General features: G+C 31.3%; 2 protein-coding genes across 2 annotated transcripts in view; both read right to left on the bottom strand.

Annotated features, from left to right (window-relative positions):
* Positions 1–2,693: 2,693 nt before the first annotated feature.
* Positions 2,694–5,919, bottom strand: LOC133205402 (aquaporin-5-like). The gene is made up of 4 exons (XM_061341208.1): positions 5,193–5,919; positions 4,150–4,230; positions 3,812–4,018; positions 2,694–3,490 (listed from the first exon to the last, which is right to left on the bottom strand). The coding sequence occupies exons 1-4, from the start codon at positions 5,748–5,750 to the stop codon at positions 3,458–3,460; spliced, it is 879 nt and encodes a 292-aa protein (XP_061197192.1). The 5' UTR covers positions 5,751–5,919; the 3' UTR covers positions 2,694–3,457.
* An 11,262-nt stretch (positions 5,920–17,181) lies between these two features.
* LOC133204903 (atrial natriuretic peptide receptor 1-like) overlaps positions 17,182–18,366 on the bottom strand; it is a 39,487-nt gene continuing 38,302 nt past the window's right edge. Inside the window, exons 21-22 of the mRNA XM_061340646.1 lie at positions 17,747–17,838; positions 17,182–17,351 (exon numbers count right to left, since the gene is read on the bottom strand). Of these exons, the coding sequence (XP_061196630.1) occupies positions 17,289–17,351; positions 17,747–17,838 (155 nt within the window). The 3' untranslated portion in view covers positions 17,182–17,288. The remainder of the gene's footprint in view (positions 17,352–17,746; positions 17,839–18,366) is intronic.

Here is an 18,366-nt window from a genome sequence, read left to right on the forward strand (position 1 = left end):
AACAGTTGCAACTATTGAAAAAAAATACATAACCCGCGTAAGTGGGTTATGTAATATTTTATTCTGCAAAAGTTGCAGCCGTTAAGCCCACATTAACAAACAAAGAAAATATTTCATTGTTTATATTTTTGTCTGTATAATTATTCGTATAAAGTAGTTTTAGTTACGTAAACTATGACTGATTTGTACGAATCTTTCATACAGGTGGCCTTGAAAGACTGGCTCAAACTAATTTAACATTTAATGGATTGATTAAGAGAAGTTGTTTTCATATGAAACAAGTATAACTTTTTCTTCAGCAACAACCTTAAACTGTAAACTGACATACACCTATCAAGTCGTATTATTTTTAAGTACTGTAGTCCTTGGCTTTGTACTTCGTCAACAGCTTTTTACAGACATTATCCCATGTACAGTATAAACGAATGGAAAAAAGAATAAACACGCATTTCAATATTTGCATGCAGAAAAAGAAGAAGATGGGCGAACAAGGCGAGCGCAATGCCTATAGTGCAACACACGAAGGTGAAAAATTGAATCCCAATTATAACAAAATTTTCTCATCTAAAATTAAGGACGACGGACCTAATTCAAAATTTCACGCCACTGCGCAGAAAACCGCGCATATGCCTTGAATCAAATTGACTTAATTATGTATTACAAAAGATAAAAAATATACATTTTTAATACTTTTAAAGACATTCAAACGTTTCTTCTCAATTCAAAAATATTGTAAATATTTCGATCACAATTCAAAAATATTGTAAATATTTCGGTTTATATTCATTTGTTGATTTTATAAATAAATGATTTATTTGGCCAAGATATTTTCACTGAAAATTTCCCCAAAATCTGCCCTACACCTGCGTTTGACATGCCCCCCTGAAAAATCTATGCCGATGACCCATTTATTTTTTGGCATAATTTGCTGGTAAATTGTCTTGTTAACATTGTCTTTTAATATGAATAAAAATTCTATTGCAGATTTTTTTTTTCAATGATCACTCTTATACCCTACACTGGCAATTTCCCATTACTTCCTATAGTAATTATCTATTTCCATTGCCAACTTTTGAAACGCTCCCCATTAAAAATCTACATTGATGACCATATAAATTTTTTATTGATTTTAACTCACCAAAAGTCACTTTACCTCATATTAAAATTTGAATAAAAAATCTATTGCAGAAATGAATTAGGTCCGTCGTCGTTAAAGCATACTTTATTTAAAATCTCTACAATTTGCAAAAATCTCACTAAGATTGAAATTATTACATACTAGAGAGGGCAAAAAGGATCATTTTCTCATATTATAACACGATTTTTCGATATGAGTGGGTCTTCGCTCCATGTTTTTCACAATTTATCCTCAAAGTTTGCGAAAAAATATACATTTTTTGGTCAACAAAAACGTGGATCAAAGACCCACTACACCTTAAAAATACACTTTTATGACACAACATTCGCATCTTTCCGAAAAATACTTGAAGTCCATTTAGTCAAGGGTAACATGATTTAAATGCAACGACTCATCAAGGGCTGTGTAGCGTAGTGGTTAGCGTGTTAGTCTCGATGAAAATGATACTTAGGATTTTTATTACTAGGGTTCGAACCCCTCGATAACCACATAATTTTTTTTTTTAAATAACAGAATAATTTTTGCTGAGAAAATTTTCCTCAGAAAAGTTTTGTTTATCACAATTTCATAAATTTCAAAAATGAGAAGTTTATTTATATACTAAATTCACAAACTGATTATGATTTTTATAAATCTGAAGCTATAGGCATTCTGCGCGCCTTGTTCACCCAACTCCTTTCTGTTAATCATGAAAATGTAGAAAAAACTTAATAGCAGTTGCTATAAAAAATTAAAGTGTCAATTTCATTTACTTTCATTTTATTTTTGTTCGTTTTGTTGATTTTATTTAAAGATTGAAAATCTTGAAAAATTGTCGTACAAAAATTATATCACCAGAAAATTATCTCCCTTGTCTTACGCAGGATTTCAACCAATGAAATAATTAAAAATTTTCACATCATGAATTTTCTACCAATCTCAGAAGAGAGGAAGTGCCTAGTCCGAAGACTGTAAAATACTTTGTAAACTATGTATACCGTCTTCCAAGGAAGGCGGTAATAAGGGAGAAAATATTCAGTGAATGTACATATAACTCTCTCAGTTACATGTACAGGAACACGCTTACTAATATTATTGGCAACAAATAAAATCTTAATTCCTCACCTATCGTTCGTCTTTCATCGATGCTCTAAGCGTAAACATACCGCTCACAAGTAACTGTATCCAACATAGGAATTGTTAGAAAATATATCATGTATCTACTACTCTATAAACACAACAAGGCAAGAAACTCTCCTCCATGTTGGATTCCGCTTTGGATTCCTTACTACATGACTATAGTAGCGAGAATTTCTAGCGGGCTTTTCTCAGACATAGGAAGTTCTCATTTTTTGAAGAAAAAACAAATCAGGTTGAATCTTGCAGGTTGTCCGTAGTTTGATGCATTCGAAGACTATAGTAACAGAGATGTACATGTAAGGAAAGCTGTGTGTATAGCCAGCTCTCTGGTGAGACATTGAGGGGAGACATTAATTAAAATTCTGGCAAACGTTTAAAGTTTAAACTTACATCACCTTCGCGTACATAGAAATGATCCAAACATCATGCAATCTAATAATATTCATAATTTATTTCAATATCCTGTAAATATATTACAATATTGCTATAGTGGTAAAATAATCAATCTACTACAAGTTAAATTAAAACTACATAAATAGTCACAAATATAAAGATCTAAAGCTATACAGAAATATGATCCTGCAATATTTGTAAACACCCCAAATTGGCGCATCTCTCAGTCCAAGTCACAATGATATATTGTACACATGGCAATGTAGGAAAAATAATTTACAATAATTGATGTCAAAGGATTTAACAAAATGGCATTTTATATGTGCTATTTCAAGCTAATATTTAATGCTCTCTCGCTCTTGATGTGGCGTGAAAATGTCAGTAAATCATTCGTACGGTCTTGCATTCGGTATTTTCCCTATAAGTGTTACAAATGATTTATTTCATTAATAGACGGATACATGCATGTGTGAATATGATTTATAAAAATCGACTTCGAATAAAAGTTTGAGTTATGATGTACCAAAACTGAATATGTCACATGTATTTCTCTTACACCTAAAGTACACGCATGTTTACAATCTCACTCATCATTTACAAATGTCACTGAGGACATGTCAAAACTTGCTGCACAATTGTTAATAACATACATTAACTGTCAGACTAATTTGAATCTGAAAACAGTAAAAGAATAGCAGCATTGTATTTTTAGAAAGTATTCAATCAAATGCTTGTTGTGTGGTTAAATTGATACCTTCAAGATTCTCTAGACTTTAATGATGGCCAGGAAGCGTCTTATCACCCTGGTTATTCAGTTGGCGCTTGTTTCTCGATAAGAAGCTAATAAAAATTGCAATTATGGCATTACATTCAAATAGTGATGTGCAGACTGTAATTGCGTAGTTATAGATACTTATAATGCTAATCTTGATGGGAATTACAGTATTCAGTGATAGTTTGAACTAGCCAGATTATACATAAAAAGCGTAATCGACGTTTTCCGTCGCAGTTTGGTGTTGAATTACCACAGGGTTTTAAGTAAAAACAACTGTTACAGTTACTGAACTATATATACAAATGGGATAAAAATACTGTTAACCGCAAATTGCGGTTGACTACTGTATCAAACAGTCACATTCATTGTCCATTTTGAGTTTTCACCTGATCTTCTTCTGATTCCGGTTCCTTCTTTTCTTCGATTTCGCCGATTTCTACTTTTTCCAGTTCCTCAGCCTTTTCCGCTTCCGGTCGCGCTCTGCTTCTGGTTAGGCATCGCTTAGTTCTTCCAAAAGTAGCTCCAGCAGAAAAAATATATTCATATAGAAGAGCAGCGACAAAACTGCCGACAAATGGACCAATCCAAAATACCTAAAATTAAAAAAAAATCAAAACAAAATTATGTCATATTTCTATGTAAGCCTTTGAATGACATATAGAAAGATTTTTACTTTTGTATGATGATTGCAGCTATCTAAAATAAAAAAAAATTTAAAACTTACCCAATGAGCGTCCCAGGCATTTTGAATGACAGCGGGTCCAAAACTTCTGGCCGGATTCATGCTACATCCGGTATAGGCGATCTGTAAAAGACAGTAATCAAACTATAAAATTAATCCATAACAAGATTATTTATGGAGTGATCGCGTGGGGTGAGGAATTTCTGACCCATTACTCTAAAGCAGTTGTTTAGATAGAGTTAAGTGGCAGAGTCTAATACCGTGAAACATCAGGGAATTTTGGGGCCGCACGTGTTCTTGACAAGTGGTCAGATTTTGATATGAAGTATACTTATCGTTTTTCCATATCAACATATGGCAAATGTTTTTTTTCTGCATGTTTGCTTAATGTAAAACTTCTCTTAATCGGGTCATATTCAACAAACTTATTTGCATAATTATGTTAAAGTTTTTACTATTAATTTGTAATCATATTCCCCAAACTTTAGTCAACTGACTTTTTTTTAAGTCGTACATCAAAATATGATCTTATTACGGAAGATAAAGTATAAACAGAGGCAGATGGACGTTGTCTTAATTAGGCTAGCGTCATTCCTGTGTATCGTCTTATAACGTGATCAGGTCGGCGTAAAGGCAGAATTGTTTAGATTATACTGATTTGAACATTAAACAGAGATAAACTTTTGATTAAGCTGACCTTCTGTTTCTTTGTTCAACATCACAAGTAGCAATAATTTCCCCTTAAAGAAGTCAAACATAATTTATCACTGAACGCACCGCGTTTTACACTTATACAAATACAATGCAGTTTCTTGGACTTTTATTTATAAGTTCAATTAAATGCAATGCATGAAGCGTAATTTTCTTAAGTGTTTTGTGTTTTAAATAAAGTTTGCAAAAAATATATATTCGGAAAAGAGAGATTTAATATTTTTTTGAAAAATGATTAAAATAACATTGATTCTTCGGCTGAAATTAATGGCCACTTCTCATCCGAAGATGGTCAGTTTTATTTACAACAACCGAAAAATTCACAAACTTTCTTCAGATAACAAAATTGACAAATGACTTTATAATTTACTCACGGCTACCAAATGTCCAACGACGACTGCCAGGCCAATAGACAGAGGGGCGGATCCTCGGAGGTCAGTTCGCTTCTCATCGATTGATGCCAGGACAGTAAACACTAAGACAAACGTGATCATCACCTCCACCCCGAAACCTTGGGCTTCGGTTACTTCTCCGTTCATTGCGTTAACGCCTAGCCCAGCCCGGGTATTGGAAGGAGTTATTCCGAAGAGAATTGCTGCTCCAACAATAGCTCCAATAAGCTGGGACACAATATACATCAGAGCCCGGACAATGCTCACACGCCTTGTAACAAGGGCTGCTAACGTTACGGCGGGGTTAATGTGCCCTCCACTAACATGGGCGATGCCCCATACCATTGTTCCCACGATCAGTCCAAAAGTAAGGGCTATTTGCACGTAGTCTGCTGGATTGCCTGATATATTTTGCTGCTTTGTGGCGGTTGCACACCCGAAAAAGACCAGGAACAAAGTTCCCAGAAGCTCTGCGGCAGCAGCTCTCCATAAGTTGGGGCTAGTCAAATCCTCCAAATTTTCCCTCATGATTTTCCACATGTTATAGGACCAAGCACCTGGATGAAACTGTTTTTTCAAAGCTTATCTCTCTGCGCACCCAAGAGTGAGGTTTGGAAAAAAAATTGAATAGAATCAAGTTATACAGTGCGAACGCGCATGTCCATGGAGTTTGGGAAAAAAGTGACCTCCCTCTCGATATTTCTAGAATTCCAAGGAGTTTAACTGGGAAATGAAAAGCGTTAAGAGATTTTAGGCAATGTTACATTTTGATCAAATTCAGAGAATTATGTCAAGTAAAATTGATTATTATTTAAAATATTTACTTTATTGAATAATGATATATATTTTAAAAAATATTTTAAAAAAGGAAAACATTTATATTTGTTAAAAATTATTATCATTTTCCTGAAAAGCACTTTTGCACAGTTATTTTTTCCTGAGAAATTTGCTCCACTTTCGTACATGCATTTATAGTCAACGTGTAAAATTTGACAATCCTGTCATAATAGAATGTCCATTCATTACAAATAAACCGCATTTCCCATGTTCATTATTTATGCACCTTAAAGACTATCATTTTTACTCTGTGTCATATTAAATGTAAACAGAGACATCGCGATATTATGACCTGAAAATGTAGAGAGCCAAGTTACTGGGATAACCTTTGGATGACGCATTCATTGAATTCTGTGTAGTGGGTTCAAAATCGTGTTTACAGATTGTTTTATTACTTAGTGTATAATTAATGCAAAAATACAGATGGACAATTATAAGTATGCTGGTGTGCGTGCAAAATAAATAAATAAATAAATAAAAAATAAATAAATAAAAAAATAAATAATTGCTTTAAATTGTGTTTGTTATTGGGTGCATAATTTGTTGTGAATCTGAAACTAAAAATGTTTTGAGTCAGTGTTGCATTTTCCTGAATGAATTAGAGAGAGGGATATGGAATTTTTTAGTGACTAGGAAAGGAAAACAAAAGTGCAACAGTTACCGAACAATACAAAAATCAGTTTTAAAGGAATTGGACAAAAATAGGTGCTAAAAAGTTCGTTATGTAACATGGTGTTGAATGTACAAGCGACACTGCATCAATAGACGTGTTGTTAATTAACATTGTTCCTCCTACGAATACAAACGTGATCGTGGTAGATGTGGGTGAAAACGAAAGTACGAACAATTTTTTAAAAGTCAAATATATGTCCGAGGAAGTAAACAACAATTCCCATAAACGTGCTTATGATGTTCTGTAGGCTTTGAAATACAATAATGTGTGGGATTAAGTCACTGCGTAACATGATTCCAGTATCCAATGATCAGAAACACCTTATTTTGATATACATAAACATTTAAGTGTGACAGTTTGTCACCTTTAAAAAAAATTATTTACGTCATTGTAAATTAAGACTAAGTTCACTTTTGTTATTGTGATAGGAAATTTGAATAATGTTTTGAATTACATATTTATACATTTTTGTTCATAAAATGCTTAAGCAATTTGTACTGGAAATCCTCAAAATGCATAGTTGATATTCGAAAAAGATACACTTTAAACTGTAATTCATAACCATTTACAAGTCTTTCTGTCATTTGATCAATAGTTTTCTATCTAAATGATGAAAAATCGAACATTCAAAATGCTTCAGATTGCAATCTTGCAAATGAATATCTCTAGATCTGACATGAATATCTTGCGTTTTAATTTTTTTCTTCTTCTTTTTTTTCTACTCTATTTTTTTTTTTAATGTCTTTGCAAATCTTTGCAAAAAAGGTGGGAAAAAAATGTTTGAATAGAGTTTTGGAATTCTTGTGAAATTGGAGCCAAAAGACATTGAGTGCCTTAATTTTTGCAGTAGGTCAAAATACAAACAAATTTCATTTTAAATTTCAATGGTATTTAAGTGCACGGAATTTAAAATAATTTGTAATTTATACCTGGTGTATTTACGTAAGTTATTTTTATAAGCTCCAAACTTTTACGCATGTGTATCAAAAGACGCATGAATTAGTTTGTTACTAAATTTCCTGAAATTTTATCCTGTTTATTGATAAAGAGGAGCGAGGTTTGTGTAGCCATATTTCCATGTGTTGATTTTTTGCGATGTATATTTATAAACCACAACCGAGAATCTTATATTTGTAAAATCAACATCATTTAAACAGTTTATCGTTGTTTAATACTTTTGTTATTATTCAGGGAATTTTCATGCCACAAAAATCATCAGACTCTTGACAATTTTTTGAGTTTCTTCACAAAACGATTGAAGTGCTCCGATAATATATTGAGGGCGTGGATATCAATACAAAGACAAAAAAATTACCAACAATATATATTTCATCTGCAGCTGTTTTATCAATTTATCTAGATTTTCTTCGCTGACCCTAAGGTATTTTTTGAAATTTTTGTAGTCTTTTTTTTCCCTACGCTTCATCATTCGCTAGAAATAAAGCCTCGCCCTAATTCAGTTTCAGACAAATTAAAATAAATGCGCATAAACCACATCCCTCTGTGTTTGTGTAGGGGTTCCTGTTCACTGCCTATCACACTTCAAACAGTCTTGTTATCTTGTAAATCAGAGTCTGAGATTCTGGTTTAACTTTCTAGGATACCAGTACTTGTAGAACTCTCAATTCAATTTGAGTGCTGGTTAACATTTGACATGTTTGTAACATGTAGGATTTTTTTAAATGAAATCTAAATTAGTGTGCTACATTGAAAAAAGATAAATTTCATGCATTAATACTTCTTTTTCATTTATTCTTCGATAAAACGTGAAATAAGATATGTTTATTCTTTGAAACTGGCGTGTGTTATTCGATAATATATTGTACCTAATTTCCGATGCTGCCGATCTGCTGAATTCTTTTGTGTTTGTCATTTTATTTTATTAAACATTAAAACCATCTGATAAGTCAAACATATTCAAGATCTTTTTAAAAAAGTATATATAATATTCGTTGCTTGTTCTAACTTATCTCAAACATTTCTTTTTATACAAATGTTTGAATCCAAGTCAGAATAAGTCTTGTTTCTGAATTATGATTTTTTAGCATTAATTTTTTTCTCCTCCATCATAGAATGATATTTTCCGGGAAAACAAGCTAAGGTATCGTCAGATGAAATAAGAAATTCCCATCACCTTTGTCTGTTCTGGATTGATTAATCTGATATCATTTACTATATTTTCTATTTCCCCCCAAACCAAGATATTTCTGTTATCCATTGATAAGTATTTTTTTTTTTGAAATGCAGTGCTTATTTCTCAAGCCCCTTCTGTGTTTTATCTGTGTGACTCTATTGGGGGTGTTAGAAACCATTAAAATCCTAGGGTTTCTGCTAATTTTTAGCTGAATGATGTTAGGACTAATAAAACAAGTCTCCAACAGGCCTATCGCTTATTTGCAAGCATGTAAAATCTGACATCTACGACCGACTTCTGAGAAACGATTTAATTATATAATTTCTTGCACCTTTTCAATCTTCAAAAATTTATCACAAACCAATTTGAAACATATCGGGTCTCCTAAAGCATTCAAGATTACAACTCATAGATACCGTATGTTAGAGATTACAAGTTGTAGATTCTGTATATATATATATATATATATATATACATATATATATATATATATATATATATATATATATATATATATATATATATATATATATATATATATATATATATATATATAAGATTAAGGACTTGTAAAAACTACAGTTATATTTTTTTTTCTTGAAAGATGCATGGTGCTTGAATATGTGAAATCGATAGCGTCAAGAATTTTGCGCTTTCTCTTCGCACTGCTTACTTTAAGATCGTAAACACTGACCATCTGCTGAATCAAAATTGTATAGAGCCTGAAACATAAAAAAGTGTTATTTCTCAGTGAGCAGAAAGGCAGCGAGTGTAAAGTTTTCACATAAACTTGATCGAAATGACAAATGCCTCAACTGGACTATAGCGTCACGATATCGTAGGGAAAAATCCCTCCTTGATCGGCCATCGTACTCCTTGGAATTATTATTCCCTTCACAAGATTAAGACTCAAAAAATACGAATTATAACAAGGGTCAATTATATCAAATTTTCTGAACTAAGACAATTATGCCAAACAATGATTTTTTTAAAATTTTGTGGTATTATTTGACGTCATAGAATGATATAGGTCCCTAGGTCAATTATTGGAAATTTGACAGAAATATTTTGATCTTTAACACTATTGTGACATTTGATTTTTACGTAAATGCAAGTAAATATTACACTAGTACACGGTATTGTAAACAAATCCTTCATTAAGCCCTTAACATAAAAAATATCGTATTTATTTGTTTGTTTTGAACATATTTTATTGACAATATGTCAAAGGGATTGGACACACAAGTTCTAAAAACTTAGATAGTCCTCTCCCATTTATTTTTATATTTATTTCTTTACTAGGCATGCCGCATCAAACTTTTATAATTATGCAATGGATATTTAAAGTATCTCTTTTGAAATATGACTTCATAATTGAAAGAGAAATATAACCTCTTAATTTTTTTTTTATTTTCAGAGAAAATGGAATTTTTTTTGGGTTGCAATGAAATAATGAGATAACGAACAGTATTCAAGCTCATAGTCCATTTAAACAATGCAAATCGGGAGCAGAGCAAACACGGACCTCCAAAAACATCAGAGGCGGGATCATGTGCAATGGAGGAGTGAGCATCCTCTGTCGACCGGTCACACCCGCCGTGTGCTCCTTGTCATGATCGAGTAAACGGAAAAATCAGTAAAAATGCGAGTGTGTAAAAGATGGCATAACAATTAGTATAAAAAACCTCAGTCAGCATTAATTTTGACCCAGTGATAGATTGTATTTGCTGATAAGGTCATTGTATCGACCACAGAACTTGCGAAATCATGACTGTAAAGACACTGTTGATGACCTTGTTTTATCAACTTGTTGGTTAATAGCGTGCCTCGTTTTAAAAATTGATCGGATCGTACGTCGAGTACGCTCTTGCGTATCGAATCAACTGGGAGACATAAACCCCATATGCAGGTGATAAGGGTACGTTACATAAGTAAGGGACGTTGAAGATAGAAAAGTTGAAGTCATCAAGTCATCATTAAGTTTTGTTGTTAGGTCCTTTTCCAGTAAAATATCCAATTGTGAAACAGATGTGTCACACTCTACGGTGTCTTTTACTTCAAGTTCACTGGGATATATCAAATCGATATAGGAATGGAAGTACCAGTAACTACTGTTAATTAATAATACGTCATCGATATATCTAAATGTCGAGTTAAAGGCCACAGTTCTAGAATAAATTCTGCTTCATATGTGAATACAAAAATAGGTCTGCTTATAACGGGGCGCAATTGGTATCCATGAGAATTCCAACGGATTGTTGTAAGACTTGATCTCCAAAAACTACATAGATATTGCAAATCAGAAACTCAAAGCATCTTTTTAATATCAACTTCGGAGTACTACTGTGTACAATCAGAATGTTTTTTAACAAAATAATTTTGCAAATGTCAAGTGACAAGGTAAATATATATTTACGAGTTCCAATTTTATTGAAAAAAGCAGCTGTCTATGATGTCAAAAAGCCTTGACTTTAATTTATCATGGGGAATGTTTGTAAATAGTGTTGAAAAAACGTACGTATTGATGTTATTGATTCTGGTAAAATTGGGCGATTTCAAGACAGCTGGGAACTTCAAATTTGCTGTAAAATTAAATAATGCATAACATAAAAATCTAATGAAACTTGTTAAGAAATCTAATTAAACATGTTTAAAAAAATAAACATTTCACGGATATAAAATAAATATTATACATTCTTATTTTTAAAAAAAAAATTGAAACAAATTTGAAAATTTAAGAAAAAATGATAATAATTATTTTTAAATTTAAGTTTTATCCCGATCAAAATTAAACTGATCCCAAGTGTAATTATATATATATATATATATATATATATATATATATATATATATATATATATATATATATATATATATATATATATATATATATATATATAATATATATATATATTTCCATACTTGACCTTGTATCTATTTAGTAGATCCGACACTTGGGATATACAGTGTTGTTGGTTTTTGTAGTGCTTTCTCTCTCTCTCTCTCTCTCTATAGGAAATATTTAACAATTTCCCCCCAAAATACTACATAGCTTGGCTGAATTTAATTCCCTTATTAATCAAGTTTTTTTTTAATGAAGTTCGTGGCAACTGCATCAGATTATATTGTTGATTTTTTTTTGAAATATAATTTTGCATTAATTTTTTTCAGATCGGTTTTATTCCATCGGGATTGGTGCAAATTTGAAAATTAGTATTTCTTAAATTTCGCTTCTTTTTAACCTATAGCTTTTCTGTATGTAAAATGTTTTCTTAAAGATTTCACCCACAGATTAAAAAATTTTTTTAAAAAATTATGATGATCTTCTTAAATACTTTTTTATTTAAAAAAAATCAAATGTCAACATAGTTCTCCTTTACATGTTTTACTGTATTTCTATTTTATGCATTTATTAATAGCAAATTTGAAGCTCCCTGGCATCTTATGTGTAACCAAAACAATTTTTCCATTTTCTCTGAAAAAAAAAATCATATAAAATAATAAAGAGCTTATATTGTTTTTTTTAATGGTGAAATCATATGTCAAAAGCGATACTCTAAACATTCATTAAATAAAATTTTTGATGTGACAGACCACTTTAAGAAGAATGCAATAATTTTTCATTAAGTGAAATTAGATGGCTGTTTATCTTCCTTAAGAATGTCGTTTAGGTAATGGTTGACCTAATTCTATTAATTTCACATTCATATCGATAATTTTCTCTACAAGTGTTTTTAAGTCTTTGTTACTTCAAACAAGAAGCCCTGCTTGAGATACACCAGACGAAGACCTGATGATGTTTATACAGGAATAAAGTAGTACAGCTGCCCCGTAAACTAAATATGAGCGCCCGGATCTGAAGTTATATTCATTCCAGTTCCACAACCGCGCCATTAATATCTCATTAAATAAAATTCAATCTGGCTTTTATCAAAAAAGCAAGATACATATACACATGTTTATTTCAAGGATATAAAAATTAATCACTGCATTTAATAATGGAAACACGATTTCTTGTCTGTGAAATTGTTGAGACACCCTAGAATCATTGGAAAAAAAATTCTAGGAATTAAATTACCACCAGTTTGCACGTTTTGCCTGATAAAGATTTTTGATCATGTCGAATTTTCGTCAGTGAATGTATGTACAAACATTGTAATTTCGTTCGTTCCACCTTAGGAAAAAAATATACAAAATACTATATCTTTTTCAGATTTAATTTATACAACAATACATATTTAAAATAAAATCAAAACCATTTCAAACTCGGATTTCATATTATGCTACAATTGCATTTACAGTATAACATTTGATTGGGAATATAAATGCAACTGTAGAAAATGAAAAAAAAATCAATGTTTTATATGGAATGATATAAGCAAGATTCATTTCTACATAAAGTTGTCTGAGTGACTACATAAAAGTTTACATGAAGATGAGTGAAATCGAAAATAAGGAAAAGAAATGTTCAAGGAAAGTTAAGGTCAGATTTTGACTGTCCATTTGTGGCTATCACCAATATGTATTTCTGTTTGAAGTTTAAGAAAAACCTCTCGAATATTTTTTTTAAATGGAGCTAAACACGATATAAGAAAGAGTAAAATCAAAGACATATGGAAGATGAGGTCAGCGGATGTTGTCCCCCCCCCCCCCCACTACGGAAGCGTAAAGGTCTCTACACTTGTTGTGTTATAAGTTGTATATTGTCTTATATTTTATTGTCTTATCAACATATTATGTGTTATAACTCCTTATTTATACACATATTTTGAATTGTATTTAGATGTTTTTACATAATTTAAGGCACCTTCTCTTATTTAATTGATTTTATTGCTATAAGTTTTATCGACTTAAAAAAATTTTGACTTAAAGATATTGATCTAAGCATTATATTCAATCATATCAATATAGTGATGTTGAAATGTAAAAATAAATATTTAGATACATCGATATAAATATATGAATATTTACGAGAAAGAAGTGAGAAAATATTACCATTGAATTAATTTCGCGGGGGCGGGAATTCTAATGAATCTTCACTTCACTCGGGATTCAGTGAAAGCTCCTGTACTATATATTTGCTATCGTATACGATTATAGACTGATAAGATTCATAAATGTTTTGAAAAAGGGGGATGGAGAGACATCAGCAGTTAGATCATAGGCATAGTCAGGGGGGGGGGGGGGGGCTACTGTCCCCATCACAACTTTTGAAGAGGGGGAGGGAAGAGTATCTTTGGGCTACCTGAGTATATTATAGATCTGCTAATATATCCAGAAAATAGAAAAAATATTCGCTGATGGATAATTAAACCTCTGTTTTTCTTTTCAAATATTTTATGTGGCTGATCCCATCTTTTTCCCCTTTTAACTTTATGACTACAAGCGTATGCAGATTGGCTGCAATGAAGCACAAATTATTTTACATAATTCTAAGTAATAAGAAGCTAGATCTGATGAGCTGATAGTTTTATTTCATTTTATATATATTCTATCATGGTTCACTGCTTATATTCTTTGAGGTCCCGGGGGGGGGGGGGGGGGTGTCAAGACTATAGAGGTTCCCGTCTATGTGGAAGATCCTATATTTACAAAAAACATCAAATATTTACAGTGTAAAAAGCCAGTGTCACTTTTATTATATTGTTACTTTCGCTTCATCCCCGAATAGGACAAGTACTAAATGTATTTATGAATGGAACATTGAAACAATGGGGGGGGGGGGGGGAGAGGAGGATTCACTAGTTATTTTAGTCATATCAATATTTAATTCTGTAATTCTGCATACTTTGTAAGCACATACTTTTTAAGAGAGATTGATTAATTTTGTTCATAAGAAAAAAATATTAAATTATTACTATAGACTTGCATACATAGATATTTAATTTCTTATTAATTAGAATGGTGTAAATTGATTATTGCTTCAATGGGGACAATCTAACTAATCAAGTACCCCTCACCTTCTTCTTCTTCAATACGTTTTTCTCTATAATCATACAACAAATATTTGATACTTTGTGCATGTGCCGTCAATAAATCAGTGATTTGACTTGTCATTAGAACTCCCGCGCTCGCCAAATTAGATGGGGAACAATATTTTCAAACTTTTCCCATAGAAATACTAGCATATCTATATTAACTTAACTATTATGCATACATTTTTATTGTTGTGTGTCGGGCTAACTACATCGATATCTTTAATTTTCATGCTTAAATCAATATTTTTCAAATCAATATTTTTTTCAAGTCAATATATCTTTTAGCAGTAAAACCCATCATACAGAAAAGACGCTTTACATTATGTGAAAATACCTAGATACAATGCAACATATAAATGAAAATAAGAAATCATAACAGATTATATATTGATAAGACAATAAAAAGTAAGACAATGTAAACAAAAATAACACAACAAGTGTAGAGACCTTTACGCTTCCGTACCCCCCCCCCCCCCCCCCCCCCCAGTTAAATTGCTCTCACAAATATGAAGTCTGATGATAAAACAATGAACAATCCCCATTAAGCTTGGTTAAACGAAGGACTTATGGACTGAAGAAGATAACAAATATCACACATTATTTTCAACAAATTTCACTGCAACCTCTCTTAAATAGTATACAAAAAATAAAATAAATCAAAATTCTGCTCAATATTATCAGCGAAGTGTAAAGTAAAATTCATAACAATCCAATTTTACATAAAATATACACGTCACGACCGGCTAACATCATATCATCCAGTGCATAATTACAGTACACACCAGGCTTCACAACAAAATAATCACAATAATGGCGCACCTATCATCGCTTTCGTGAGAAAGGACACAATCAAGATAAACTATCAACATTCTAATACAAAAATATCACTATTTCTATCGAAACATTTTATACTTGTGATAATACCCTTACACCATTTTTACAGAGCAAGATGAACAGGTTTAAAAATAACATGATATAGATAGATAGATAGATAGATAGATAGATAATTCGTTTGATTACCATTTTATAATATCCGCAACTACATGCACAGTTTATTAACTTAAAAAAAATCAAAGAACAATATATTTTAATCCAAAATTAACTCACTTTATTCAAATAACAATTTTAATGACCTGAAATAACAATTTATATACTTAAAACTACAATTTTAATGATAAACGATAATGATGTTATCCAAACTAACATTTTATAATAAAATGAAAATCAAGTTATTTATCTTGATGCACACATTATTCGCATGAAAGTAAATTAAATTATCAATTATATAAAATCTTATCATTGGAACTACAAAGTTAAACCAACCAAGGTAATTTAACCTAACCTATGAACATCGTCTTTCTATGACATTATTGTTAATTAATGTACACATTTTTTGCTTCTTTTACGCTTTCTTTCTACCTTATAACAGAAGTCATGAGAGAACTGTCTAAAGTATGCCTAATATTTTAAGATTGTAAACACGTGTTCATTCATGTTTAAGTATAATAATTTGATATATATTTTCCAATATACTAATAAGAATTTGGGTGTGTGCATTGTTTTGTCGCAAATCTTTTCTGAGGCCTTGTCTGCAGTTCTCATAAAAAACGAATCAGCATATATCTATACAAAAAATGATGTGTATTAGCTAGCCGGTGGATAAAACTGAAATAAATTCCTTTATTGACTAATTTTCTCAGCACCATACGGAACAATTCAGATAAAATCTGACAAATTTCTCATCGTTAATTCAGGGAAACAGGAAGCTTATAAATACAATTCGAGGATAACATACACAGTTCACCTTTCCTTGATATATACACTGTATGCATTCTATAAAGTTTGGATTCTGCTTCAGTGTACACACACAAAAATAATACACAGAAGAAAATGCACAAGATAACAACAAAAATATACTATTTTTGTTTTCTATTTACAATATTCCAAAAATGTCAACAATTATTTAAAACAAAAGACAACACATAATTTAACTTCTCGTTTTTTCGTTACTCGTTGCAATGTAGCCTGTTGGGAATATGATTGAGTTTCATCTTCATTAGAAACAAACTATGACCTGATAATTAAAATTGTACTTGACCACAATACAAAATGGACGTGTAAAATCTATATAAGGAATAAGACATTTTATCTGAACGAAGACTATTTTTTGTCGAAACTTGTTAGTAATGTGTAAACTGCATACAAATTATAAGAAAAATGCCTGCGTCAGATTTTGATTTGTAAATGAAATAAAAGTGACTTCAGTTCCCCTCCAAAAAGTCAACTTCTTTCATTTTTTATAAATAAGGTAGATTTTTAGTTTTCTGTGTGAATATTTACACATCAAATTCGTTGCATCTCACTGCACGAAGCACATCGCCTGATGACGTAACACAGGATATTCGTTTCCGTGAGATCTCGCGAGAGGGGGATGGACCAACCCCCTTCAGTGATTGTCAGCTCTTACTGGAGTCCAGAGTAGCACCTTCTAACCAATGTGTGACCATCATTCCTTTACCCTAAAAAGTCTTTACAGTTTTAAATATGAAAAGGGAGAAAACTCGTCAACATCACTTTCAGTCATTGCCTTGAGTTTATCCGATTGGTACACTTGTTAATACCTTTTCTAAAATTGAAATATTTCTTCATCTTATGATAGTTTAAGACATGATAAAAAACGAAAAGAATAAAATGTATTCTAATTTTTGAATTATTATCCGCATACAATTTATATCTAGTTAATTTGAATACATATTCATTACATGTGTATTTGTTTTGAAGGACACAAAGGATGCTATTCATCATTTTCAACAAGTGCAAGACATTTCATAATTTCTAAATTACGATAATACTAAGAAGGGAAAAAAAAGTTCCCGATAAAGTAAAATAAACATACTGTACATGCAGACAATACCTTAACTGGAATTTCTCCGCGACAATTCACATCATACATTCCAAACTGATCCAAAAGCTGTTTTGAGGTATCAGAGATTTGGATTTTTCCAGCTATCAAATTTAGCAAGAAAGACAATTTATGGAAATTTCCTTTCTTCTCAAGGAAGATTATCCTAAAACTATATTGGATACTTAATACATCATAAATTTACCATTGAAACCTGTATCATGTAGAGATAGAAAGAATGTAATAATTTGTATAATTGCATTGACCCTTCGTTCGTTGCATTTTTTTCTATAATACGTTTCATATTTTCTCATTGTTATTTTGACCTTGTTACATGTACATATAATCTGCTAAAAGTTCATTTAGCAAAACCCTTTCAAAACAAACTTAATTTAGATCAAAAACAATTTACAAATAATTTGACCAACTCTATGGCGAAGTTTGATTTTTCTGCGTCTCTTCTGCTAACTGAAAGCCAAAGGTATTACTCCAACAAAAATTTACTATACTTAACTATAGTTTGATACAGTCAACTAAAGCTTACAATAGTACATACTTATATAATAACGCTATACTTTTCTTTGATACAGTACTTACTATGATACTTTTTATTTTTTCAATTCGAATTTTAT

The sequence above is a fragment of the Saccostrea echinata genome, unplaced genomic scaffold (assembly GCF_033153115.1).
Source record: "Saccostrea echinata isolate AGI-Se365-2 ecotype Australia unplaced genomic scaffold, CSIRO_AGI_Sech_v1 ptg000054l, whole genome shotgun sequence".
In the NCBI taxonomy this organism is placed as follows: Eukaryota; Metazoa; Mollusca; class Bivalvia; order Ostreida; family Ostreidae; genus Saccostrea; species Saccostrea echinata.

Excerpts from the sequence above, each read along its gene's own strand:
- LOC133205402 (XM_061341208.1), bottom strand. The coding sequence starts at position 5,750 with ATGTGGAAAATCATGAGGGAAAATTTGGAGGATTTGACTAGCCCCAAC. Across the intron at positions 4,019-4,149 it reads ATGCCTGGGACGCTCATTGG|GTATTTTGGATTGGTCCATT; the intron begins GTAAGTTTTAAA and ends TTTTAATTTTAG. Across the intron at positions 3,491-3,811 it reads CGGAATCAGAAGAAGATCAG|CTTCTTATCGAGAAACAAGC; the intron begins GTGAAAACTCAA and ends AATTTTTATTAG.